Consider the following 27985-nt stretch of genomic DNA (forward strand, 5'->3'; position numbering starts at 1 on the left):
TATCCAGCTCTAGAGAGAGAGCTGATGGAATTTGAATGCAGACTGAAGCACACTATTACTGACTTTCTTCCTTATTTTATTTTAATATAGGAACATGCTTTATATGATTGCACATGTATAACCTGTATCAGATTGCTTACCATCTAAGGGAGGAGTGGGAGGGAGGGAGAGAATTTGGAACTAAAAACTTTTAAAAACAAATGTGAAAAATTATTTTTATTTGTAATTGGGAAAAAGTGAAAATAATATTTTTTAAAAAGTATTCTGGGGACCAGGCTCCTGCCAGGGAGTAGTGCTTGTGAAAAAGAATAACTGTCTTATCCAAGATGAAAATTTCTCAGTGCCTTCTGTGGCTTTGTTTTTCTTCAGGTCAAATGCAATGAACAGCCGAATAGAGTGGAGATTTATGAGAAGACCGTGGAGGTGCTAGAACCAGAAGTCACCAAACTGATGAATTTTATGTACTTTCAGGTAAATATAGAAAAATAAGCCAGGGGAATTAAGTCTGTGCAGAAATTCTGGCAAGCCTACTATTCCTGTTGAACGTTGATAGATCCGAATTTAAGATGTATACAAGCGTGAGATGCGTGGCTGTTGGAAATGTATGTTAGTTACAGGCAGACTTCACTTCTAAATAAGACTCCAGGAAAGTGAGGAAACTAGTATATGGTAGACACTTGAATGTTTTTGCTTAGCTCTTCAGAATAGCTCACTGTATGCTTACGGAAACCCATTTCTTGCTTATTCATTTAGAAGCTTCTCATTTCCTTCAGTACAACCCATTGCCTTCTGTACAATTCCTAATGCTACAAAAATGCAAATATCTTGCCACTTTTTCTGGTAGAACACTTTAAAACTCTTTTCTATTTTTAAAGTGGAAACTTTTCACTTAGAAGGGACCTATCTTGTTTGTTTGGGTTTTTTTTTTTTTTTGGTGGGGCAGTGAGGGTTAAGTGACTTGCCCAGTGTCACACAGCTGGTAAGTGTCAAGTGTCTGAGGCTGGATTTGAACTCAGGTCCTTCTGAGTTCAGGGCCGGTGCTTTATCCACTGTGCCACCTAGCTGCCCTCAGAAAGGACCTATCTTGATCTTTTATTTTTGATACTTTGCAATGCCTGAGGATTTCTGTCACTGGTGTTTATCTGTAAAAGGCAGAAATTTTCTTTTTTTTTTCAGGGCAGTTGGGGTTAAGTGACTTGCCCAGGGTCACACACCTAGTAAGTGTCTGAGGCCAGATTTGAACTCAGATACTCCTGAATCCAGGGCTGGTGCTCTATCCACTGCGCCACCTAGCTGCCCCCAGAAAATTTTTAAATGGCGATAAGGTTATGATTTTTTTTTTTAATGGCTTACTACTTAGAAAAAGTCAATCTTGTAAAGTATGTGCAGATGACTCACAGGCTATAGATTCAGCCCTAATCTTTCCCTTGAGCTTCAATTCCATGTCACCAGCTGCTTATTGGACATTTCAGATCGAATGACCTGGAGACATGTCGAGCTAAACATGTCCCAAACAGAATTTATCTCTCCCTTCAGGTCGTCCAATTTTGGTATTTCTGTTGAAGTTATCACCATTCTTTCAGGCTCCAAAAGTTTGTGATCTTGACACTAGGCGTTCCTCAGTTAACATCCACTAGGATACATTCCATCCTCATCTCTACCTCTTGGAAGTCTTATTTTTCCTTCAAAACTCTGTTCCATTTCACCTTTTACACCAAGCCTTTCCTGATATTTCATCTGTTAGTGGAGTTTTTTTTAGCTTTCCTCCAAAATTTTTGCCCAGCATCTGGCATAGTGCCAAGCACGTTTCTATTAGCTTGGACCTATGACCTCATTCATGGATGTGGGAAACTGCATAAGGAAACTCTTCTCTCTGATATAGCTGGTGGTTCAGTGCATAGAATTCGGGGCCTGCAGTACTTCTGATTAAGGCCTCATCTCTAAAATATATAGGGAACTAAATCAAATTTATAAGAATCCAAGTCATTCCCCAATTGAGAAATGGTCAAAGGATATGAACAGGCAGTTTTCTGATGAAGAAACCAAAGCTATCTATTCCCATATGAAAAAATGCTCTAAATCTCTAATGATTAGAGAGATGCAAATTAAAACAATTCTGAGGTACCACCTGACACCTATCAGTGTGTGCACATTTTTTCTTCTTAATGGAATGTAAGCTCCTTGAGGGCAGGGACTGTTTTTGTGATTGTATTTCTAGCACTAAATGTGCTGCCTGGTACCTAGTAAGCACTTGGTAAATGCTTGTTAATTGCTTGTTTGTCCCTCAGTAAAATGCTTATTCAATTGAATATGCAGAAACCATTTTCTCTTTGACGTGGCAATTTTCCTCTTCTTTATTTTCTGTCTTCAGAGAAATGCTATTGAACGTTTCTGTGGGGAGGTGAGACGGCTGTGCCATGCAGAGAGGAGGAAGGATTTTGTGTCTGAAGCCTATTTAATCACCCTGGGCAAGTTCATCAACATGTTTGCTGTGCTGGATGAATTGAAAAATATGAAGTGCAGTGTGAAGAATGATCACTCGGCATATAAACGGTGAGCTCCAATGACAGGAACCAGTGTGGAGGGTAACTGTGCTCATGGGACCACGTCATAGGAGGAGCCATTGTTACATCACGGCAGTCATTTGTATGTTCTGAGGTTCCTCTATGTCTTGGTAGATAGGACTCGCTAGGCATTTCTGCCTCACGTGTTCTCTCTGTTTCTCTCTGCACATAACATGCACATTTCTTTCTAAGTCAAGCTTTGGATGTTGTCATCATCAACAAATATTTATTGATCATATGCACCCATGATGCATGAGGTTCATAAGACCTATCCTGCCCAAGAGGAACTCTTTAATTAAGAAGTCATAAGGGGCAGCTAGGTGGTGCAGAGGAAGAATCATTGACCCTGGATTCAGGAGTACCTGAGTTCAAATCTGGCCTCAGACACTTGACACTAGCTGTGTGACCCTGGGCAAGTCACTTAACCCTCATTGCCCCATCAAAAAAAAAGAAAGAAAGAAAGAAATCATAAGCAGCATATAATTTGAAGAAGGACAGGCAGTGCTGCATTCTGTAATAGGATGGATTGAGCATTCAAAGGTTCCTTCTTTAGACGGGGTGAACAACAGTAGTCATCTGTCCCTCAACATCTCTGACCATTTTTGACAATGGACCACCATCCCTCAGGGGATGCTCACAAACATAAGCTGCAGATATCAGGATTTAAACATCCTTTAAATACATGCCATTATTTGCTGATAGAATATTGGGGAAATGTATCATATGGGGGAAGAGTGAGGGAGAGAATTCTGAACCAAAAATAAAATTGAATTTAAAAAAGAAAATGTATTGTGTGTGTGTTTCTCTGTGTGTGTGTGTGTGTGTACACAAACACACACACACACACACACACACACAAACCTCACAAGGTTATATAGACATGAATATAAAAAGAATTCCCACCTGAAAATAAAATTAAATGAAAAAGAGAAAGTAGTATATATACATATTACCTGAGGTATCCATGAACTTACAGGGCCATGTAGACACAAATATAGTCTCTTCTCGGGTAATTTTTTTTACTACCTTATTTGATACTGTGTTATTCTAGAGAACTCACCTAAAAAGGAGGGGGGGAGGGTATGCTGTATTTTTAAGAAATCAGAAGACTTGAAAAAGAGGAAGGCAGTAGACACACAAAAATGGCAGCAGTTGGCATATATTCTTTGGAAAGGGGTATAAGGCTAAGAACCGATGAAGGAGGTAAAGGGAGTGGTATGGAAATAAACTTGCCATTGGGAGATATGTAGCTATGAGGACTGAGCTATTGATGGTAATAGTGCTTGCTGTTGTTAGCTACTTAGCTTTCTTGAAAAGATATTTTGTAATCTGTCTATATTCCCTAATAAGCACAATACTGGTTTTAAAGATGAAACAGGAGTGTGTCAGGTTTTAACTACGACTACATATGCTGGAATATCTGCAGTTGTCTTTCAGAGTCTTTGTGAAATCTGTGTTCTCTCACAAATACACCTTTTGAGTACTTACAAGTATAACGTATAAATGAGGCATTTTGTATACTTAGGAATGGGCCTATAGTCTCATGGATCATGAGGTTAGACACATTCTTGTTATACCTCTAGATTTTAGACTATATGAAATGAGTATAGACTTATTCCTTTAAATGGAGCCATTAAAATTCATAGTCTTTTGGGGTTGGAGAACCACCTGAAGCTCTTTTTTTGGGGGGTGGGATGGGGCAGTGAGGGTTAAGTGACTTGCCCAGGGTCACACAGCTAGTAAGTGTCAAGTGTCTGAGGCCAGATTTGACCTCAGGTCCTCCTGACTCCAGGGCTGGTGCTTTATCCACTGTACCACCTAGCTGCCCCCTGAAGTTCTTTTTAATCCATTCCTATAGTCTACCAAGCAGTGTAACTCTCATGACATTGTATAAATTTAATATTTTTTTGGTAAGTTTTTGTGAAATGTCTCCTATGTGCACCATAAGTTTTGTATAAAAAGCACTGGAATGGGTTAGGATATTTAGGTTTTTAATCTTGGCTTTTAGGAAGTTACTTTACTTTTCTTCTTGTTTTTTTCTTACTTAGCGGTTGTGAAGTTACTCTACTTCTCAGAGCACCTGGTGGTGTAATGGATAAGAGCATGGAGCCTGGAGTCTGGAAGACCTGAGTTCAAATCTAGCTGCAAGATACTGGGTGACCCTGGGCCAGTTATATAACCTCGCTTTGCCTCAGTTTCCCCCATCTGTAAAATGGGAATAGCACCCACCTTGCAGGGTCATTGTGAAGATTGAATGAGATAATGTTTGTAAAAGTATTTAGCATAGTGCCCGGCACATAGAAGGCACTGTATAAGTGCTTAATTCCATTCCCTTCCTCTTCTCTCTCTCTTTTTTTTTTTTTTTAAAAGGCAGTTGGGGTTAAGTGACTTGCCCAGGGTCACACAGCTAGTAAAGTGTCAAGTATCTGAGGCTGGATTTGAACTCAGGTCCTCCTGAATCTAGGGCTGGTGCTTTATCTACTGTGACACCTAGCTGCCTCCTTTTCCTCTATTTTCATCTGTAAAACAGAGGGATGAGATGGAATGGGTGATCTTTGAGGTTCTTCTCAGGTTTAAAAGTCCATGGCTTCCCAGTGAGTTAACCTTGAAATGTGACCCAGTCCATCCTAGTGTTGGTAGCTATTATAATACTCCTATTCCCAAGAGCTGTGGACCTTTCTGTGGGAAAGGGACTATTTCTAGAAACCATAGTCGTTGTCATCATCTCTAACATAATGATGATCATCATCATCACTTCACAGCAACCTATGAAACAAAATTATAAAATAACCTCCAGCCCCCTGTCGCCTACTTCTCTTGCAGTGCCTGAAGCTGGGAATGCTACAGGGTTTACTGACAGTTTATAAATATTAACCTTGTTAGTGATGGCACTATAAATGTGAGAACCTTGTGCAGTGACTGAGTGAATATATCAGAAATTGAATCTTTTCAATCTTGACATTATCAGTATAATCAGAGCTAGAAAGCAAAAGGAAGTTGGACATAAGTGAAGGGGTGGCTTCCAAAGTTCCCCTTGGAAAGGTAAATAAAGGAGTTGGCAGATTTTGGTTTTATCATGTGTCCAAATATGACATCATTTTATGAGCTATTTAGTTGTCTTGTATGATAGGCTTATAATCATAATTTGCCAAAAGAATACCATGAAAATAATTGTTGCTTACATGCTAACGTATGCTAAAGAGATAGAAGAACTCATAAGATGTTCCACATTAAATCAGCTTCTCTACTTTGCTAACTCACTGACTTCAGTTCAAAGGTAGACATGGGCAAAAATGGCCAAAAATGTCAGAAAATGGTTTAGCAGTAAGGATTGAGAATTCAAAGACAGACTACACTGGAGACTCACAAGTATATATCGTGATTGTTATCTTCAATATAGTAATCATGAGGTACTAGATAGGTTGAGTACCAAGTAAGAGCATAGAAAATTGAGATATATTTTAACAAGCAGGAAATGACTTGTCACTGATGTTGGGGATATTGTTAATCCAGTTGTCTACAGGCTAGAAAATGAGAAGAACCAGTAAAAAACGAGAAAAAGATAGGGTGTTTAATTAAAACTCCAGTCTCAGCAAAACCAGCTTACGGCACTAACACTGAAAAATGAGAGGTGGGTAATGAAAAGTGCAATTTTGCATAGAAGTAGAATTGATGTAAGTCAATTATCATATTGAGGAGACTTAAAGAGCCTAAAAACTACTTCAGTCAGCAGACACTTGGTTTCTTTGCAAAGCCGTGAGATGTGGTTACCAAAGGCAACGCTAGTTTAGGCAGTCTAAAAAAAAATTCAGCTCATGGAAAAGGATGGTGGGAGAGTTTATGAGAAAGAATGAAGCAGTAGGAAGAAAAACAAGAAAAGAAAGCTTGGCAAGAGATCCAGTTAGGGAACATGATTCCAAAGGCATTTAAGGCTGAACAGCAAACAAACAAAAGAAAAAAAATGGAAAATAGCTCTCAGATGTGTTAAATTTTATAATAAATTCTTTTCATTATTAAGGACAGTGGAGCCAGAGTCCTAGATGTGTTTCTTAAGGAAGTGGGAATGGCATTGGAGGAGGCAAAGAGGAAAAAGGCATTTGGGTTAGACCTTAGTATGAATATAGAGTTTTTAACTAGTTGAGGGATTGATTGCAAGAGTATCTGAAGGAGGAGAAGGTACTGAGGTCTTAAAATGATCTTGGACTTTATTTTTATGTCCTCAGGGAAGTTTAATGACATCAATAACTTCTTACCTATATGCTTATTTTCCTGTTTATAGAAAATGTTTATGTAAATAATCTACATGCTCATTTAGCATATCCTTGATGACTTAGGAGGGAATAGGCAGGCTTTCACAAATGATAGGATACGATGTCCAGCATTTTGGGGGGGTTTGGGGGGGGCAATGAGGGTTAAGTGACTTGCCCAGGGTCACACAGATGTCAAGTGTCTGAGGCTGGATTTGAACTCAGGTCCTCCTGAATCCAGGGCCGGTGCTTTATCCACTGTGCCACCTAGCTGCCCCCAACATATTTTTTAGAAATTATATTTCATTATTTTTTAAATGAGCAAAAAGCTGCCTTTTCACCTCACCCCACCCCCTAACTTACCCATCTACCACCATCACTATTGAGAACAAAAGAAAAACAAAACCAGCGTTAAAAACATCTATAGTTGAGCAAAATACATTTCTTCATTGGCCATGTCCCACAAAAATATGCCTAATTCTACACTCTTCAGTCCCTTGCCTCTCTATCTGGATGTGGGGAACATATTTCATCATTAGTCCTCTGCAATCACAGTTGATTCCATTAATGAGAATTTCCTAATTCTTTCAAAGGTATTTGTCTTTACCATACAGTACACCACATCTTTAGCATCACAGTTGACTACTAATTATGTCAGTTGATTGGAAGATTTAGAGAATATAAGAGCTCCCTATGCTTATTATAATTGGTTGGTTTCTTAAAAACAAAACAAAACAAAACACCATTGTTTGGTAAATATAAAAACCTTTTAGACTTTCCTTCAACAAGGTGGCTTTCACTTATGTGTAACAATAATTATACAAGAGTCCTTGAATGCTATGACAACAGTGATAGCCTTGTTCATTGAACAGCTCTCTGGTTATTAATATCATGCAGGACACAAGATAGGCAGACGCATTCTTGACAAGGACATTTGCTATTGTTATGTAGCTGATTCAGTGAGGGGAATTGTTTGTAGACTGTAAGATTCTCCCAATGTTCCTCATAATTGTAATAGACAGTAGACATTGCTAAGATCTGTAATTGTTCAATGGAGTTTGATGAAGTGCACTTCACAATGCTTGTTATCCAGATAATAGTATGCAGGTGGATGGACAGTCTGTGGCTTATCTATTAGTCAGTATATAGCTTAGCAAGACACTGTCAATGGAAAGTGAACTGAATTTTCTCTGGAAAATCACAAGGGTGTTTTTTTTTAATGAGTTTAAATTTCTCCCTGAGATTAGGACCCTCATATTTTTAAACACAGATGTTCTTATGGTGATTATGGTATGGCTAAGAGTTGAAAAACCCATAGCATCTGAAGAATTGAGGTTGAGGATGAATCAGAGGGGCAATCAAGAAGTATGTAGTGGTCATAAAAATATTTTTAACATACTGTGAACTCGTACTTACTCAGCAGAAGAGGTTTAAAGGATGTCATCCAAGCAACACATAAGTCAAAAAAGATGATTTTATCTCAAGATATGACAAAGGCTAACTAGTGGAGAATGTGTGTTCAAATGGTGCCCCGTTGATGACAAAGGAATGCAAAAGAGGCCTCTGGCGTGTTGGGCATGCTCCCTTTGGTGAATTGATATGGGAGAACCACAAAAGATAGGCAGACATAAATGAGCTGTAAAACATACCGGTTAGGGAGAATGCTTGTATCACTGAGATCTTAGATTGGAGTAATAATAGCAGACAATTATATGTCACTTTATATACATTATCTCGTTTGATTCTCACAAAAACAGTAGATAAGAAAATTGATCATCAAAAAAATTGACTCACCTAGGGTCACACAGCTAGTAAATGGTAGAAATGGAGTTTGAAACATGTAGTTTTCTGGATTCCAAGTCTGGTAGTCTTTCTACTTTCTAGTACAACATATTGTCACGGCCCTTTCTCTAGACTTTTTAGGACACCCACCAATACTGTCTCACTCTGACTTTGATGTAAATGGTGAAGTAAAAAGTAGTTATCCACTTTTTTTTTTTTAAGCGAGGCAATTGGGGTTAAGTGACTTGCCCAGGGTCACACAGCTAGTTAAGTGTCTGAGGCCGGATTTGAACTCAGGTACTTCTGACTCCAGGGCTAGTGCTCTATCCACTGTGCCATCTAGCTGCCCCAGTAGTTATCTACTTTAAAAACTTGGGGACCACCAAGATACATTTTCTGTTACCTATAGTTCCTTTTTCATAGGCAATCATTCTTTGGGAAGTAGAGAGAAGAGACTTATATACATAGAAGAATTACATGGAGAAAATGGTTAGAAGTAACCTATAAACAATAGACATCATTTCTTTGAGAGAAAGACACTTTCATTGGGGAGCTTGGTTGTGCATTAATGGAGTGAGGAAGACTCATCTTTCTGAGCTCAAATCTGGTCTCAGAAACTTAACTAGCTGTCTGACCCATTGTAAGTCACTTAACCCTGTTTGCCTCAATTTCTCATGTGTAAAATGAGCTGGAGAAGGAAATGGCAAACCCAGTGTCAGTTGTCCCTAATGGGGCCATGAAGAGTCAGACACAACTGAAAACGATTGAACAACAACATCACTTTTCTTTCTTTCTTTTTCTTTCTTTCTTTCTTTCTTTCTTTCTTTCTTTCTTTCTTTCTTTCTTTCTTTCTTTCTTTCTTTCTTTCTTTCTTTCTTTCTTTCTTTCTCTCTCTCTCTCTCTCTCTCTCTCTCTCTCTCTCTCTCTCTTTCTTTCTTTCTTTCTTTCTTTCTTTCTTTTTTGTTAGTGAGGCAATTGGGGTTAAGTGACTTGCCCAGGGTCACACAGCTAGTAAGTGTCAAGTATCTGAGGTCGGATTTGAACTCAGGTACTTCTGACTCCAGGGCCGGTGCTCCACTGTGCCATCTAGCTGCCCCAGCAACATCACTTTTACTGACTTGGTAGGTATTCTCTTCCCTTTGTCTTACTAGGCAATCCATGGGTTGCTGTGGTTGAAGAAAATTCACCTTGTAGCCAAACTTCTGGTGATGAGCCTCTTCACACTGAGCTAGCTAGGCTGGTCCTTGACATCTATACATTAGACCCATATTCAATCCTTGTCCAGCCTGATAGGACCCTGCAAAGCCTTCACTCCCCTGGGATAGCCTTTGAGAACCCAGGATTACCTCAAGTAATCCTGAATCAGCAGGAATTCATCAAGCATTGACTACGTACCAGGCCTTGTGCTTATGCCTTGGGATGCAGAGGAAACAACTAAACAGAGTCTGCCTTCAAGGAGCTTACAGTCTATTGGCATGAGAGTAGAATTTTTGTGTAGGAGACAAGAGATGAAACAAATTTGAAATGGGGAGAAGAGGAACTTCTTTGCTGTATCATTTCTTTTAGTTAGTCTATGAAGGTTTTCAGTTGTATAGAGACTCACACTAGCCAGCCGTCCTGGTTCAGCATGGATAAGATTTGCCTGTGATGATGGAGGACAAGATGAAGGGTCAACGACATTAATGGGTAAATTTTTGTTAGAAAGTTTAAGTATAAGTCGGTTAAAGATCCAACAGATGACAGTTTGGTATAGTGGGAAGAGTGCTGCATTTGTAGTCAGAGGGCTTGGTTGGAATCTCAGCTTGGCTACTTGTGTTCTCCTGGGCAAATACCTTAACCTCACTGGTTCCTCGTATGTAAAGGACAAGTGGTAGATCTAGATTGCCTAAAAGATCCCTTCCCACTCTAAATTCTGTGAATTATTGACAAAGGAAATAGAGTACCTCATTGAATGAACCGGGGAGGCTTAATTTTGTTTTTGTTTTTGCGGGGCAATGGGGGTTAAGTGACTTGCCCAGGGTCACACAGCTAGTAAGTGTTAAGTGTCTGAGGTCAAATTTGAACTCAGGTCCTCCTGAATCCAGGGCCAGTGCTTTATCCACTGCACCACCTAGCTGCCCCCTCGTGCTTAATTTTGGAAAGGGATTCATAAGCCTTTTTGTTCTCATGGGTTCCTCTGGCAGTCTGCTGAGGAATCTATGGACCTTTTCTCGGAATATCATTTTTATATGCATAAAGTAAAATACATAGGATTAAAAAGGAAACCAATTCTATTGAAATACATTTATCTGATTTTTTAAAAAATTAATTCATGGACTCTAATCTAAGAACCTCTGATTTAGGAGACTAGATCATCTAGGAGAAGAGAAGTTTAAGTGGACTTGAATGGTCTGTGTCTGTAAATCCAGTTTTCTATAGATGAGTGTTGTGATTAAGTTCTTATCTCCCTTTAATATATGCATGCCTTATTTTTAAAATATTCAAATAGAATTGTATCTTCTTCTTGGAATTAACCTTGTGTTCTCTCCCCCCCCCCCCCCGCCCTTTTGTTTTTTCTTTCAAAGAGCTGCTCAATTTTTGCGTAAAATGGCTGACCCACAGTCCATCCAGGAGTCCCAGAACCTGTCCATGTTCTTGGCAAACCACAACAAGATTACTCAAGTAAGCTTCCACCACCGCTGTTGAGTCAGGCACAATTACATCTGCGTGCACAGATGCCATGGCAATGCACGGTCGACGGGTTGGCCGGTGGGCGGAATCAGTGGGCGAAAACATTCTCATTTTTTTGTATTCCAGTCTCTTCAGCAACAGCTCGAGGTGATTGCTGGTTACGAAGAGCTCCTCGCAGACATTGTAAATTTGTGCGTGGACTACTATGAGAATAAAATGTACTTGACACCCAGTGAGAAACACATGCTTCTCAAAGTAAGTTGCGTGGGAGCGATTGTTGCTAGCCTTAGACAGTAGTGAGGGAACAGTGTGTGTTCTCATCAAATCACAGAGCAGGAGTCATTTTGACAAATGGCCTTCTTTTTTCTTCTGCTCATTTGAGCTTTATAAAGGCATTTTCCTCCCTCTACCTAGCAGGCACAGTACAGGTTCGTGACAAATTTTTGATTTGTGGATTGTGCAAATTGGAAGCTGTGGGGTATAATTATAGCTCTGTTTTGGAAGAAAATGTGCCTTTGAGTGATGAAATGAATGGATCAAATGCCATGCAGGATAAAGTATGGCTTATTTCTGTAAAAGAGGCTTTGTCACATTGTTTTTGTAATAAGCCTCCATTTGTTAATAATCTTTTAGGGTCTTTCTCAGGGGTGATGTTTCAAGTGGCAGTATATCTAGGATTAATGACCTTCTCAGGGTCACCCAACCAGGAAAGGTCAGGCTCAGGTTCTTATTGACTCCAAGTCCAGCATTTCCACAGCCATCTCTTAGGCAGAATCCTAAATTGAAAGAACATTATGCTTAAATTGAACTGTTGGCAAAGAAGCGTTGTAACTGCATATATTTTGTCTTGTGGTGAACTAAACCACCTTATATCCATTTTGTATGTATTCTGCATCTCCTTTTACATGGACATGTTATCTTCCCCATTAGAATGTAAGCTCCTCGAGAAAAGGGGATGTATCACATTTGTCTTTGTATCTACGGTGCTTAGCACAATGCCTGGTACACAGTCGGTACTTAATTAATGCTTGTTTGATTCATATTTTAAGTTTAGCTGGTTTTTAGTTTCTGCTTAATAGCGTAGCAGGACAGACAGACATTCCCTTGACTTGAGAACACTTAGCTTTCAAAAAATTGTATATTACTCCTAGACTGCTCCATCTTTCCTTCTTCCCATATTCTAGACCTCTTCCTTCTGCACCCTTATTAAGCTGCTGCTTGACCTAACCATTTCACTGAAGCCATGTCCTATTAATAATCCTCCTTTAATTTCTAACAATTTAGGAGCTGAACCAATTGGAGAAAGTGTAATATTTCTCCATGGGGTGGGGATGTGTTCCTGCTATCTACTTTTGGATGGTGAAATGCTTTTTTTCATAGAAGTAATGTCGTAGGGGCTGATGAGATTTTATAATCCTACTGTGGTTTGCCACATTATGGATAGCATAGAATTTTGTGGGTTGACCTCTCTGATTTCCAGATTTCGAACAACTGATATGCAAATGAACTTTTTGAGCACAACCCGTTCAAAAATTGGGGGCTGCCTCTGGTTTGCAGTATTCTGAAGCAAAAGCAGGAACACACTTTATTTCATTTTCCCCATGATTTTGACTTGAACTATACACTTGGTGAAGGTGGGTGGTATGTCATGCTGCTTGCAAAGCATCCTTGAAGAAACAGATGCCTGTTTGAACTGGTACCTGTTACTCACATTCTGGGAATAACCTCTAATCTAAAGCCTTAGACTTCAGTTGTGCTGAGAATGCTAATTCTGAAATTCCTACATTGACACAGAACAATGGAAGAATCATAGCTTGATAATTTAGGAGCTATTTGTAACATCTTTGAGAGGCTTTGTATTGTTCTAGCCCTGTCTAAAACATTTAGCAATTGTGTTTGATGAGACTTAGGAGATAAAAATAAAACAGTTACACATAATAGTGTACATAAGAAAATCTCTGGGCATAGAAGAGAGAGAATACTTGATTAAAAATGTTTTATGTGTGGAGAATGAATTTTGATTTAAAATTAAACAATTATAGTGTGCGTGACATGGTTAAACTTGTAGACTGAAGTCTTATGGAAACGTTTTGTTATTTTACAGGTAATGGGATTTGGACTGTACCTGATGGATGGAAGTGTCAGTAATATCTACAAATTAGATGCCAAGAAAAGAATAAATTTAACCAAAATAGACAAGTTCTTTAAGGTTAGTTAATTCCAGCATCATTTAAACCTATATGATGTGGATAAGCGCCACTAAGGAATGCTGTTTTGACTTTTCATATCCCTGTCCCTTCGCACAGTGCCTTAGCATGGAGGAAACACTTAATAACTGCTTGCTGATCAGTTTATTGATGTTACATGTGAACATTTTCTTTTCCAGCTGTGAATTTGCTTCAGTTTTAGCACTGTGTGGTCAGGTGAAAGGTAACAACATCTGACCATAAAGAACTGGTGGTCTCCACAGTGGAGGGAGCAGAGCACCACGTTCTAGAGGCTTATATATATTTGGTAAATGACCATTTATAGTAACACTCCCCCCCCTTTTTCCTTTTGAGTACAGCAACTGCAGGTGGTTCCACTGTTTGGTGACATGCAGATTGAATTGGCACGATACATCAAGACCAGTGCCCACTATGAGGAAAACAAGTCTCGGTAGGAGTACATTGCACTGTTTATTTGCCAGATTTGTGTTGCCCTACTTATTTCTAGTTTCCCCTTTGGCCATCCAGAACCCAGCTGAGAACATGGATGGAAGTAAGCAAAACTAGATCTCTGAGAAACTGAAATACTTGTCTCAAAACCAACTTTATGTTGTAGTAAAAGTAATTTATTTTGCAGAAGAACTCAGAGTTTGTTGACTTAAACCGGTAACCTTATTTTATTCACCATTTTGTGTGTTTAGTTATCTGATTTCTTAGACACCAAAAGATATTAAAAGCAATAAATTAAAAATAGAAGCAGGTAGAGGCAGGTGCACTGGTAGTGGTAAGAGCCAGTAGCCTAACATTAAGGGAAGACACATTTTAGCTCTAAAAATGCAGTAATTCAGGGCTGTTGAGTGTGGGGGCAGACAGGCAGCCTACAGAGCTTAGTACATAAGAGCAATACTGTGCTCTGTTGTAACTTAGTGTAATAATTGTTATTTTTACTAACCATGAGTCATCAAGAAGAAGCAGAATTAAATTGGCGGACTTTGCATAAAGCAGCTGTGGCTTAGCTGGCCTCTAAGTTCCTTACGGGTGATTGATTGTCTTTTTTGCCTTATCTTGTATCCCTAGCATTTAGGCAGTGCCTGACACATGCTAGGTACTTAATAAATACTGATTGAATGAATGAATGAGTGGGTTTGTAGGATCCCAGGTTAGCTCTAGAAGGGACCTTAGAGGCCATCCAGTGCCCTAATTTTACAGATAAGGACATTGAGGCAAGGAATAAGTGCCTTGTTTAAGGTCTCAGAGATAGCGAGGGGCAGAATTTGAATTCAAGTCCTTTGTAAACAAAGCCTTCAAGTGTTCTTTTCTCTTTCTTTCAAGCCCCGCCTCCCGCACATGCTACAGGTGTGATCCTGGGCAAATCACTTAAACTCAAGGCAATAATAATCTAGATTGCAGAGAATGCACATGTTAATATAGAAAAGGGGAGGTTTCTTTACCAGAAGCTCCTTATACCAGTGAGGTCATAGTCTGGTTTCCCCTCTTTGCCCCCTCCAAAAAAAAAAAAAGACTTTCCTTAAAATATTAGGAAAGTATGTAATATTTTTCATATTTTCTTGGTAATGCACTTAGAAAGATTTTTATCAAAGAATGTTTTTAAAAAACATTCCGTGCAGGCAGTGACTGTTATCTGGGAACCTTAAGCAGGTGGATTGCTTGTGCTCTGGAGTTCTGAGTGGCAACGAGCTAAGCCAATGTGTGCCAAGGAAGGTGAGCCCCACCCTAGAAGCTGTTGCCATGAACTGCTTTAGGAGGAGCAAACAGGACCAGGTTGGAAATAGAGGTCGGAGTTCCCATGCTGATCAGTACGTGGCATCAGGCCCTTGAATGACTGGGGCATTTCTAGCATGGGCCAGATAGGGAGACCTAGTTTGTTTTTTTAAAGTTTTGTTTTTTCAATTAATGCTTAGATTGGAATTAATGGACTGTCTAGAATATCCTTCTATGCAGGGACATCTCTTTACCATTGACATTAGATGAAGCATTCAGGCTGGCAGCCAGATTCTCTGCATGCCTTGATCTGCAGGGTATCTTGTCTTCCATTGATTATAGTTGATTGGAACATTTCCCTGATCTTTTGTCTTTTTCAATTACAAAATAAAATAAATTGTCACCCAAAGGCCCTTTTCTCTTATTGAAAAAACTGATTTTTTGCATTTTGTTTTTGCATAACAGGTGCTGAGCAACTAGCACCGAAACCAACCCCTTTAAAAAAGTAAAGTTTTTCAGAAAAGGGAAAGGAATAAGCATTTAGAAAGTGCCTTCTATATGCTGGGCGCTGTGCTAAACACTTTACAAATATCTCACTTAATCCTCCCAACAATCTTGCACGGTATGTGCCGTTGTTAGCCCCATTTTACAGTTGAGGGAACTAAGGCAAAACAGGGTTATACAGCTAGTGGCTAAAGTTGGATTTGAACTCAGGTCTTCTGACTCTAGACCCAGACCTCTATTCTCTGTCCCACCTGGTTGCCTCTAAAAAGCAGTTGGATTATTCAATATTTGAAAGCAGACAAAAGCCTTTTTCTGATGAAGGGTGCTCTTCATTTTATTTTTGTGCATCTGTAATTCTGGCTGCTGAGCTTATTCCAACACACTGTGCCTTTAAGAAATAAAGAAATGTTGCTTTGCTGAGGGATGGTTCAGCAAACCACAGGGATCCTGGCAAGGGCCTTTAAACTCCCTAACTCAGCCAGTTTAATGAGTGATATGCTGGCCTAAGCCAATTAATCAGTTTATTCAATGCCTACAATGTACTAGTTGCTGTGCTGAGTTCTGGGCACATAAAGAGAGGCAGAAGACAGCCCCTACCCTCAAGGAGTTCAGAGTCTAATGGAGGAGACAACATGCAAACAAATATACACAAAGCAAGTTATATGCAGGATAAACAGGAAGTCATTAACAGAGGGAAGACATTAGAATTAAGCGGGGGGGAGAGGCTTTCTTTAGAAGATGGGGTTTTACTTGCCTTGTCAGGAAGTTTCATGTGAGAAGATAGAGCAGCAATATCTGGAGGAAGAGTTTCAATTCAGTCACGACAGTTTGGTGGTGCTGGGTTTTTGCTTCAGGCAACTAAATTTCTGCCTCCTCTTCACACAGATGGACATGCACATCTTCCAGTAGTAGTCCCCAATACAACATCTGTGAGCAGATGATCCAGATAAGGGAAGACCACATGCGCTTCATCTCAGAGCTGGCTCGCTACAGTAATAATGAGGTTAGTGACGTGATAAATGTACTATTGACTTTCTTCACACCTACTGCATATACCTGATGAATTGATCTGCAGGAGAAATGGTGAATAAGCCAGAAACTACAAGTTAGAATCTGGAATAGTGTTTTTAATCTCACATTTAAGACAAGCTTTAGGAACTTCAAAGTTGTAACTGATAGTGTGTTGCTAATGAGGTGAGAATAGCACATGCAGAAATTATACTTCTTGGGAGGAAGTAATTGGGGAAAGGGGAAAATAATTTAAGACACTCATCATTTTAAAGAAAGTTGGTATCACTTTCATCCAGAAGAAAAATCCCTACTGGGGGGAAAAAAAAAGATATCTGTCCTATCATTCATTACATTCTTGCCTTCCAGTCTCACCTCAGACATTTACTAGCTGTGTGACCCTGGGCAAGTCACTTAACTCTGATTGCCTAAATCTGGCACCATCTCCAGTTGTCCTGATCTGTATCTTGCGACTGGACCCAGATGGCTCTGGAGGAGAGAGTGAGACTGGTGACCTTGCATGGCCCTGCCTCACTTAAATCTAATTTACTGCAAATCATGACATCTTTCATGGTCCTCTTTGAGAAAAAAGGACAAACACCAACAACATTCTTGCCTCTTTCAATTGAATCCTTGGTCATAAGTGCTGCCCAGATTTTCTTATTTGCATTCCTAGTGTTTCACACACAGTATGGTCTTAATAAATGTGTTTTCATTCATTAATTAATAATGAGCAGTTTGACCATCCTGGTCCTGGTCCTGGTCCAGCTCTAGGTTGATTTTGAATGATTGGAATAGATTTGGGGGCGGGCGGGGGGGGGGGGGTGCCCCGCAGGGCAATGAGGGTTAAATGACTTGCCCAGGGTCACACAGCCAGTAAGTGTCAAGTGTCTGAGGCTAGATTTGAACTCAGGTCCTCCTGAATCTAGGGACGGTGCTTTATCCACTGTACCACCTAGCTGCCCCTAGGAATAGATTTATGAAGTTGTATTATGTTTTATTAGTTTATTTGTAAAATTTATAGCTTCCTTTTTTTTCTTTTTTTTTTAAGTGAGGCAGTTGAGGTTAAGTGACTTGCCCAGGGTCACACAGCTAGTAAGTGTCAAGTGTCTGAGGCTGGATTTGAACTCAGGTACTCCTGACTCCAGGGCCCGTGCTCTATCCACTGCACCACCTAGCTGCCCCAATAGCTTCCTTTTTTAATATTATCATCATAACCCAACACACACTCACATATCCTAAACTCTTCCTTGTAGCAAAGACAAAACGGTCATATTAATATCCATCAACAAGTGATTTATCTGATATTTGCAGTCTTCTATACCAGAATGCCCCATCTCTCTCTATGCTACCTTTTCTAACTTAAGAACCCATAACATACATGAATATTTTATTTTAAAAAGTAATGCATAGGGGGCAGCTAGGTGGCGCAATGGATAAAGCACTGGCCTTGGATTCAGGAGGACCTGAGTTCAAATCCAGCCTCAGACACTTGACACTTACTAGCTGTGTGACCCTGGGCAAGTCACTTAACCTGCATTGTGCACCCCCCCCCCCAAAAAAAAAAGTAATGCACAAAAGAAAATTATATATGAAGCTTATCAAAACCACCCTGTTTGCCTCCATCTCCTTCTGAACTTTCTTCTGTTCTCTTCTGTGTGGTTTTAAAAGTTTCATTGAGAAAGCAGATGTGTTACATAGAGCCATAGCTCTGTGGAGCAAGTGGGATGATTTAGGCTTATTTGGGGAGGGGGAGGGGGAGGGCAGGAATGGTTCGGGATGAGCTGGCCATGCTTTGACCAGTGGGAACCCTCGATGTTACCTGCTTGGGAGAGACCCAGAGTTGTCTTGCATTGATTACTGCTCTGATTTCCCTTAAATCTTTCCTTTTCAGTCACTGGGGATATAGAGTTTAATTCATAGAATTTTGACCCCATATATTCGTTGTTGTGGGTTTGGTTTTTTTTGATCCCGTATATTCAAGGCCTTCAGAGGCCTTCATTAATGCCTCAAACGAAGAAGTCCCTAAAAATCTCTTTATTTTTAGAAATTAATTAGCACTGCCCACTGCACATTCTTCTTCACACTTGGGTTTTTTATTTGCTGTCTTTCAGGTAGTGACTGGATCTGGACGACAGGAAGCTCAAAAAACAGATGGCGAGTATCGCAAACTCTTTGATCTCTCTCTCCAAGGATTACAGCTGCTGTCTCAGTGGAGTGCGCATGTCATGGAAGTGGTATGTCCTTTCTCCTCCAAAAAAGGGGAGTTTTTGAACTTGAAGAAGGTTAAGAGCAGAAGAATGCAGTCACTTATAATGAATTCAGTTGAATTTGGGAAGGTGTTCATTTTCTGCCTCTTGGATAAAATGAATACATGATAAAGTAGGAAGGAAGAAACCAGGAAACCTTTTGTTTTCATATCTTTAAAATTTGGCCATATTAGTGAGAACTAATTTTAATTTTTTAAATGATCTCTTTATTGTCTTTTATTTGTCTGTCACAGATATGCAGCAGTTTTTAAGTGGCAAGCATCTCTTCAGTGAATTAGGCTATGGGACTCAATGTCTCTCTATAGCAATCTTGTTCCTTTGTTGTGAGAAAATATACTGTGTTGTTTATAAATGGTGTAAACTATACGGTTTTACAAATTAGAACTTTTTTCTCTTCATGCTTCTCTCTTTTTTTTTTTTTTTTTTTTTTAGTGAGGCAATTGGGGTTAAGTGACTTGCCTAGGGTCACACAGCTAGTAAGTGTTAAGTGTCTGAGGCCGAATTTGAACTCAGGTACTCCTGACTCCAGGGCCAGTGCTCTATCCACTGCGCCACCTAGCTGCCCCCTATGCTTCTCTTTTTATCTTTGCTACATTAAGAGATATTTGTAGGGGCAGCTAGGTGGTGTAGTAGATAAAGCACTGGCCCTGGATTCAGGAGGACCTGAATTCAAATCCAGCCTCAGACACTTGACACTTACTAGCTATGGGACCCTGGGCAGTTAACCCTCATTGCCCTGCCCCCCCCCCCCAAAAAAAAAAAGAGAGAGAGAGAGAGATTTGTAACATTTTCATCAGCTAGAGGGAAGTTTTTGGCCTAATTTCTTATATAGCATTGTAGAATGTTTGGATTGAAAGCAACCATTTCATCTTATCCCACTCAGAGCAGTAAACTTTGTTTAAGCTCTTGCCATGTACAGAGCACTGTACAAATTCTAGAGGTAAAAAGTTTAGGGAAGGTCCAAGCTTTGTGCAGAGGTAACATTCCAAGTGAAAGGATATGACATATACCCAAATAACTATAGTACAAATAATCTCTAAGTGCAAAAGAGACATGAGCAAAATGTTAAGGAACGCCCTAGACATGAAAAATCATGACCAACTTGGAGGGGAATAGACAGAAATCCCTAAAGGCTTTCTAATACGGCAAGAACAAAGATAGAGAATCAAAAAATCTGAAGTGTAGATATGGTGCATATGGTCCATATTAGTTCATAGTGAATAAATAGTATGAGATAAAGATAAAGAGGTAAATTGTTACCAGATTGTAAAGACCCTTGCATCCTAGATCTTACTTGTTAGGCAGTGGGGAGCCACTGAAGATTATTGAGCAGAATAATGACATGACCGGATCTATGCATGTGAAGGGTAGACACTGACACCAATCAAGAGGATGATTCAAAGGGTAAAAAAATGTACATGGAAAGACCTGTTCCAAGGCTATTGTAGCAGTCTAGATAAGTGATAATGAGGGTTTTCTACTAGCGGAGTTTTAGTAGGAATATGGAAGAGAGGACAGCATCCAGAAATATTGTGATGGTCAAAATCAATAGGACTAGTAACTTAAGGCATGTACACAGTGAAAAATAGGAAAGATTATTCAAACATGGGACACTGGAGGAAGTCTAGTGCCCGCCATGTAGTTGGTGCTTAATACATGTTTTTTCGATTGAATTGAATGGTGGTGCTACTGAAAGAAATAATGTTCTATCAAGAGGAGGAAAGATAATAAACTTTTGCCCCCTCCTTCATTTTGAAGTATATTTCTCTCCCCCAGTTCTTTATATAACATGGTTTTGAGTTCCTTTATGATTATTCTTCCTAAATTCCAGTGCCCATAATTGAACGTGATACTGTGGGTATGGGCATAACAGCATCGTTACCTCCCCTGTTCTGGATACTACTCTTTTTTGTTTTCTTTTCATTTCCCAATATGCTTCTACCTCCTTTGTAATAGAAAGATGGTTAAGTAAAACAGGCCAGTGGAACAGCTAGTACTGGTGGTATGTGTTCAGTTTTTTTTACCTTGGTGCTTCACTGTATTGAGAGGTGGAAATATAGACACTGTATTTACATTATTGCAGCATAAAAACACATTAACTTTTTGACTGCTATATCAGATATGTGGAATTTGCAGTCCACTAGAACTTCCAGGTCTCTTTTACCCAAACTGTTGTCTAGCCATGTCTCCCTTTCCTTTCTAGCATGTGTGCAGTTGGTTGATTTTTGTTTTTTTTTTTAAATCAAGAGCAGGATTTCAAATTTAATATCAGCAAATATCATTGTCTTACATGTATCCCATTGTTCTAATTTGTACAGATCTTTTTTTCATTCAGCTTTTTGAAATTTAGAAATTTGAAAACCTTGCCATCTCTGTGTTTATCCAGATCATGGGTATGATTAGACAGAATAAGGTCAGAGACACTGTAGTGCTCTCTCCAAAATCATTTTATGGCAAAGAAAAATAGGGTAGTAAGAGATAATATTATGGGAAGCAAAACAATAACTGGAAAACAGATAAGGCTTTTATTGGGGGGAGGGGCAGTGAGGGTTAAGTGACTTGCTCAGGGTCACACAGTAAGTGTCAAGTTTCTGAGGCCAGATTTGAACTCAGGTCCTCCTGAATCCAGGGCCAATCCACTGCACTACCTAGCTGCCCCCAGATAAGACTTTTTTAAAGGTCAAGGGTAATTTTAATGTAGTTCTCATAAATTATGTAACAAATGTAAAATATCTCTGTGACTACCCTTAATGTGATCCATTACTGACACAAGAACATTTCATGGAAACTTCTGTTGCTTATTTTTCCACTATGAATATATTCACATAATTCCATGTTGGGTAATAGCTATTCAAGTGGATTGAAATTTAACCCCACTAAAGAAATTTCTAATATGTGTAACAAAGACCTGAAGATTTGCAAGTCACAAAAGCCACCTCATTTATAGAGCTTTTTTTTTTTTTTTTATAAAAAGATTGGGGGGCAGGGGGGCCCGCAGGGCAATGGGGGTTAAGTGACTTGCCCAAAGTCACACAGGTAGAAAGTGTCAAGTGTCTGAGGCAGAATTTGAACTCAGGTCCTCCTGAATTCAGGGCCTGTGTTTTATCCACTGCGCCACCTAGCTGCCCCTATCTATAGAGCTTTTAAGGTGTACATGCATCTGCAGAGCACTTTGTTCTATTATCCCTTTGACTATGATTGTTCATTAAAATGTGTGCTTATTTAGAAAGGTTGTGAAGAAGCTTTACGGGTCCCCTTGTATGTGCTGTCTTTCTTCATTAGAATGTAAGCTCCTTGAGTGGAGAAAAGGTCTTACTTGTTTGTATCTGTATCCTCACAGCTTATGATAGCACATGGCACATTTAAGTAAGCACATAATAAAAGATTTTTTAATTCATTCTTCCTTTTTAAGCCTATATACATTTACATGTGGATATTTATAATATACATATATATGTATGAATACATCTTGAACTTACCATCACATACTGAGCGGGTCATTGGCATTTTCTTAGAAATGGACTCTGTGTACCTATACATGCACATGTGTGCTTCTGTGTTTATATGTAGGCTTGCCTTTTAGAATATAAAGAACATATTTTACTTTAATCTCAGGGCTGCTAGCTGGGATAGTGGGCCTGGATTCAGGAAGACCTGAGTCCAAATCTGGCCTCAGGTACTAGCTGTGTGACCCTGGCCAAGTCACAAACCACTCCAGTATCTTTGCCAAGATAACCCTAAATGGAGTCACAAAGAGTTGGACACAACTGAAACAACTGAACAACAACAAAATGGGACTACATAGTTTGCAGCAGATATATTGAGTCATGGCAGTTGAAAATCCCATGATGCGATTAACCTTATAAAACCTTTGGAAATGACTTAATAACTAAAAATATGCATTTGGCAGTAGACAAAAACCATTTCATACAATGGGGATTTGTTTCTCATGCATTGTTCTTTCTTTCTCTTTTCCAACTTTCTCATCAATACCAGTATTCATGGAAACTTGTGCACCCCACTGACAAGTACTCCAACAAGGACTGCCCTGACAACGCAGAGGAATACGAACGAGCAACGCGGTATAACTATACCAGTGAGGAGAAGTTTGCTCTGGTGGAGGTGAGAGGGTCATACCTCCTTCTGGTTGGGATTTTTCTTTCTTCAATTTTTTTTTAGTTGGAAGATTCTTTTTTTAGGTTGCCTCCTTTCCTTCTTCCTCCTCTGTCTATAGCATGGGATGATGGAGGGACTGCTGGGTTTTTGGTCACAAAACCCAAGTTCAAATCCCTGCTCTGGCACTTAAACCGTAGTTTCCTCATCTAAGAAAACAAAAGGATTGGACTGGATATTCCTGGAGGTCTTGACTAGCTCTGAATCTCTGATAACAGCCATTTTCAGAAAGGTAGACGAGTGCTCCTATGCCGTTCTCCTTGAATGTGGAGAGAGTTCAGGGAGAGAGCCACATACCTGTGGAGCACCTAAGTTGTATCCTTCCCTCTTGGTCTAGGTCAGCAGTTCTCCTGGTGTGGTCTGGGAGACTATGAAAACTTTTCAGGGGCTCCAGTAAATAGAAACTATTTTTATAGTAATAATAAAATAGATATAACCCACATTAACAAAAATTGTTCAGAGTTGTAAAGGGGATAAGAACCGTGAGGAGCTGGCAAACTGGCACACAGGTCAAAGTTCACTGGCTCCCAGTAGATTGTGGACATGGAGCTGGAAGGGACATCTCATCCATTCCCAGGGCAACTAAGTGGCACAGTGCCAGGCCCAAAGACAAGAAATCTCAACTTCCCGAGTTCAGATCCAGCCTCAGACATGTATCAGCTGTCTGAGTGACCCTGGCCAAGTCACTTCATCCTGTTTGCCTCAGCTGTAAAATGAGTTGGAGAAAGAAATGGCAAACCACACCAGTATCTCTGCCAAGAAAACTCCAAATGGGGTCGACTAAAAAGTACTGAACAAGAACACCATTTTCATTGGCCTGGGTATTCTTTTCTCTGTGTCTTACTACATAGTTCATGGGTTGCTATGGTTGAAGAAAATTTACCTTGGTGATGAGCCTCTGCACTGAGCTAGGATGGTCTTTGTGAAAGTTAGACATCTAAACTTTCTATTTGAAAGCTTGGAGTGAAAAAGGACATTTAGGAAGAAGCATTTATAAACTCCTAAGGTGCAGATCCAATCATCTCACCCACTTATGCAATAAATTCCAATGTCTTCCTGTTGCCTCCAAGACCAAATCCAAAATACTTTCTCTTATCATTCAGAGCCCCCCTCCTACCTTTCCAGTCTTCTTGTGCCTTACTCCCCAACACATTTGATCCAGTGACACTGGCCTCCTGGCTGCTTGTGCCTTACTCCCCAACACATTTGATCCAGTGACACTGGCTTCCTGGCTGATCTATGAACAACACGCTCCATCTCTTGGTTCTGAGTATTTTCTCTTGCTGTGACTTATGCCTGGAGTGTTCTACTTCCTATACTAGAACCGGCTTCCTTCAAGATCCAACTAAAATTCCCCCTTCTACAGGAAGCCTTCCCCAACCCCTCTTTTTTTATTTTAATTTCTTTTCTTTTCTTTTTTTTTTTTTTTTTGGTGAGGCAATGGGGGTTAAGTGACTTGCCCAGGGTCACACAGCTAGTAAGTGTCAAGTGTCTGAGACAGGATTTGAACTCAGGTACTCCTGACTCCAGGGCCGGTGCTCTATCCACTGCGCCACCTAGCTGCCCCCCCAACTCCTCTTAATTCCAGTACCTTCCTTCTGTTAATGATTTCCTATTTCTCCTGTATATAGTTTGTTTTGTATATATTTGTTTGTATGTTGTCTCCCTCATGAGATGGTAAGCTCTTTGAGGGCAGGAACTGCCTTTTGCTTCTTTTTATATTCCCAGTGCTTAGCACAGTGCCTGGCACACAGTAGGTGCTTAATTAATGTTGGTTGATTGATTGATTACTGTTGTTCCAAAGAGCTTTGTTCTAGACTCCTCCCCTTCTGTTATTTGTACATTTCAAGTTAGAGGTGAAACATTCAGACAGTCCTGTGTATCCACTGTCAGCAAGAATCATTGTAGAGCAAATAGGTATTTAAATATAATAAAGAGAGAGAAATATTTTCTGCTGATGAAAGGGATTGCCTGGCCCTTTACCCAACTCACATCTGTTTCCACCCCTGTTATCTCTGTCTCGTTTTGTGGTATGCTGAGGGCCATGTGCTTTTACAGAGGTGTGTTTATTTTCCTTTCCCCTTGGGCTTGATCCAGACGAGTGCTTAAAATAATGTTTCTCTTTGCAGGTGATTGCTATGATCAAAGGCTTGCAGGTACTAATGGGGAGGATGGAAAGTGTGTTCAATCACGCCATTCGTCATACCATTTATGCAGCCCTTCAGGACTTCTCCCAGGTTACACTCAGAGAGCCTTTGAGGCAGGCCATCAAGAAGAAGAAGAATGTCATTCAGAGGTTAATACGTGCAATATTTAAAAACCCCACTTGGGTTATTTGTTTGTTTGTTTGGTGGGTAGACAGAGGTGAAGTTTTATTTTATGGAAATAGACAGACTGACCTGTCTTGATTCTTCTCAGTGGATAGCATCTAAGACAGTGGTTAATGAAGTATAATTGCCATTTTATTGTGACCACTTCTTTTGTAGAAAAGCAGTTGCTTTTATTGTGTAACTCCTCCTCAAATGGAAATCTAGCCACAGTTTCCTTCCTCATGCTACTCAGTTTGATTCACTACCCTTTCCCTCCTGACTGGTAGACATATAGTGAATCTAACTTAGGGATAAGGGACTGCAGCTGTGGTTTCATTCATTAAAGAGAACTTCCAGGTGAGGAAATTACCTCCACCAAAGTTGGTTTTGGTCCTTTTTCTGAAACTTAAAGTATTATAAGAGTTATCCAGAAGCCTGGGAAGTTAAGTGACCTGCCTATAGTCACACAATCAGTATGTGTCAATTAAGACTTGATAAATATTAAAAATTAGTATTTATTGAGTCAATATTAAGTAGTATCTTCGAACTATACTTAAGAGGGGTAAACCTTTGGGTGGGGATATGATTATTCCTTTCTAAAATATGCATGTGTGCACACATTCATTCATTCATTTATTTTAAAGCCATATAGGAAAGATCTTTAGTGTTAGAATGAGGCTTTCATACCACTTTCATCTCTCTTTCCCTCATCCTTAAAATTAGAGCTAATTGAGAGTGAACTGTATAAAGCATTTCTTAATTAGCTAATACTATTTAAATAAATAGAAAGCTTTAGTGATTTATGTGTCAAGTTTTTTCTTTGTCCTATTTTGATGATCGCCTATTTTGGGATTGTGGGTATGCTCAGTGTTCTGCAGGCCATCAGGAAAACAGTGTGTGATTGGGAAGCAGGACATGAGCCATTCAATGATCCTGCTTTAAGAGGAGAGAAAGACCCCAAGACTGGCTTTGACATTAAGGTGCCAAGACGAGCAGTGGGCCCGTCCAGTACTCAGGTATTCCTCTTTCTTCACCCTGTGCCATTGTCTATTTCCTATAGTAGAGCTGGGGACGTATTTTATGCCAGTAATTCTAAAGGTGGAAGCATGTTATGAAACAGGCTTTGAAAGGAAAATCAAAATGGAATATTCCTCTTCTCTGTTTCTTTCTCCCTCATCCCCGGAATAAAAATAATCAGTGTGTCATTTTGTTATGTAATGACCTACCCACCTACAATGACTTTTCCCAATGCTGTTTCCTATTCCATACCAAATGCTTTTTTTCAAAACCCAAATTTGGAAGTCATATGCCAGAACAAGTTTATTTAAAAAAAAATACTTAAGTTTTCCAAATTCCTTTAATTGCATACAGAAGCTCATTTACCTACTTAATCTCCTCCCTTCCTGAAAACTTGGGTGACGAGCTATGTGTATGTGTGATTATAAATAGTTCATATATTGTGCTTTTATGTAGTTTTGTTGTTGTTGTTCAAAATACGTGGTCATGGTTTTATGTATAGAAATCTGCAAAATGTTAATCTCTCTAAAGAACAAAAGTTGAAATTGTAAGTTTTCGTGGCTTTTTGTGTTGCCTTATTATTAAACCACCACCAATGTTCTCCTCTCTTTAATATGTTTAAGCCTTACGCTTCAGCAGCTTTCTGTGGTTGTTGCCTTTCACAAACTGATTTATTCAGTGGTTTTGTCTTATTTTTTCTTTCCTGGGGCTAAATACTTCTGGCTGATCTCTTCTGTTAGGTGTCGTTTGTAATATCTTCGGTGATACTAAAAAATCTTTTTGGAAGATGTCAGCAAAACAGTTTGCTGACTATCTGCAATGTTAAAGCCTCTACAAAGTTTTGTTGCTGTTGTTTTTTAAAAAGGGAACTTGATAGCTTAGATTTGGCTTGCCCAAAAGGAAGAAACTTCCTCTCAAGTGGCTAAGTTTACACCTGCATGTTGACTGCATTGCTTTCCACACCTAACAGACTAATCTATTTTCTCCTCTTGTCTGTTTCCATTTCCTAATTGACCCACGTGTGTTTTATTAACGGATTCTCTCCCCGCCTTCCCCTGTCTGTTGGTTTTTAGCTCTACATGGTGCGCACTATGGCAGAGTCCTTGAACTCTGCAGAGCTGTTGAAGCAGCTCAAGTCTTTGGGAATGGAAAAGCTTTTGCATGTGGTAAACAAGTTTCTGAGGGAGTCCTACATCTATCCACCTCTTTTAACCTTTGGTGGTAAGACATTACTTTTTTTTAAAGTTTATGGCAATAAGGTGAACTGTTCCGCTACAAGTTGTCTTTCTAGGTGAAGAAGTAGGCATTCTTTCCAAATGAGAAAGCCAATATTTTCTCTACATGGTATTTGGCTCACTGGTTTATTAACTCCAATCATGGGATATGGACATGGGATAGCTGCATTGATGCTTGGTTTTTCCTCTTCCTAGGAGGAAGAACCGAGAACCCCAGGGATTATCAATTTGTAGCCGAGCAGTCGCTTTCTTTGATTTTTCTCAGTTTTGCTCAACT

The 27985-nt window shown here is 39.6% G+C and overlaps 1 protein-coding gene across 3 annotated transcripts in view; it reads left to right on the top strand.

Annotated features, from left to right (window-relative positions):
* The window catches only part of CYFIP1 (cytoplasmic FMR1 interacting protein 1), a 169027-nt gene that overhangs the window by 64856 nt on the left and 76186 nt on the right, over positions 1 to 27985 (top strand). Inside the window, exons 5-16 of one of the 3 annotated variants that reach the window (XM_043994180.1) lie at positions 370 to 471; positions 2372 to 2553; positions 11158 to 11254; positions 11390 to 11518; positions 13368 to 13472; positions 13830 to 13921; positions 16582 to 16699; positions 18819 to 18941; positions 22971 to 23096; positions 25277 to 25443; positions 26325 to 26472; positions 27547 to 27694. In XM_043994180.1, coding sequence (XP_043850115.1) covers positions 370 to 471; positions 2372 to 2553; positions 11158 to 11254; positions 11390 to 11518; positions 13368 to 13472; positions 13830 to 13921; positions 16582 to 16699; positions 18819 to 18941; positions 22971 to 23096; positions 25277 to 25443; positions 26325 to 26472; positions 27547 to 27694 — 1537 coding nt within the window. Of the gene's footprint in view, positions 1 to 369; positions 472 to 2371; positions 2554 to 11157; positions 11255 to 11389; positions 11519 to 13367; positions 13473 to 13829; positions 13922 to 16581; positions 16700 to 18818; positions 18942 to 22970; positions 23097 to 25276; positions 25444 to 26324; positions 26473 to 27546; positions 27695 to 27985 lie in introns of those variants that run through there. The other 2 variants (XM_043994179.1, XM_043994182.1) reach the window with 2 other exon arrangements.

Source organism: Dromiciops gliroides, chromosome 3 (assembly GCF_019393635.1).
Source record: "Dromiciops gliroides isolate mDroGli1 chromosome 3, mDroGli1.pri, whole genome shotgun sequence".
Taxonomy (NCBI): domain Eukaryota; kingdom Metazoa; phylum Chordata; class Mammalia; order Microbiotheria; family Microbiotheriidae; genus Dromiciops; species Dromiciops gliroides.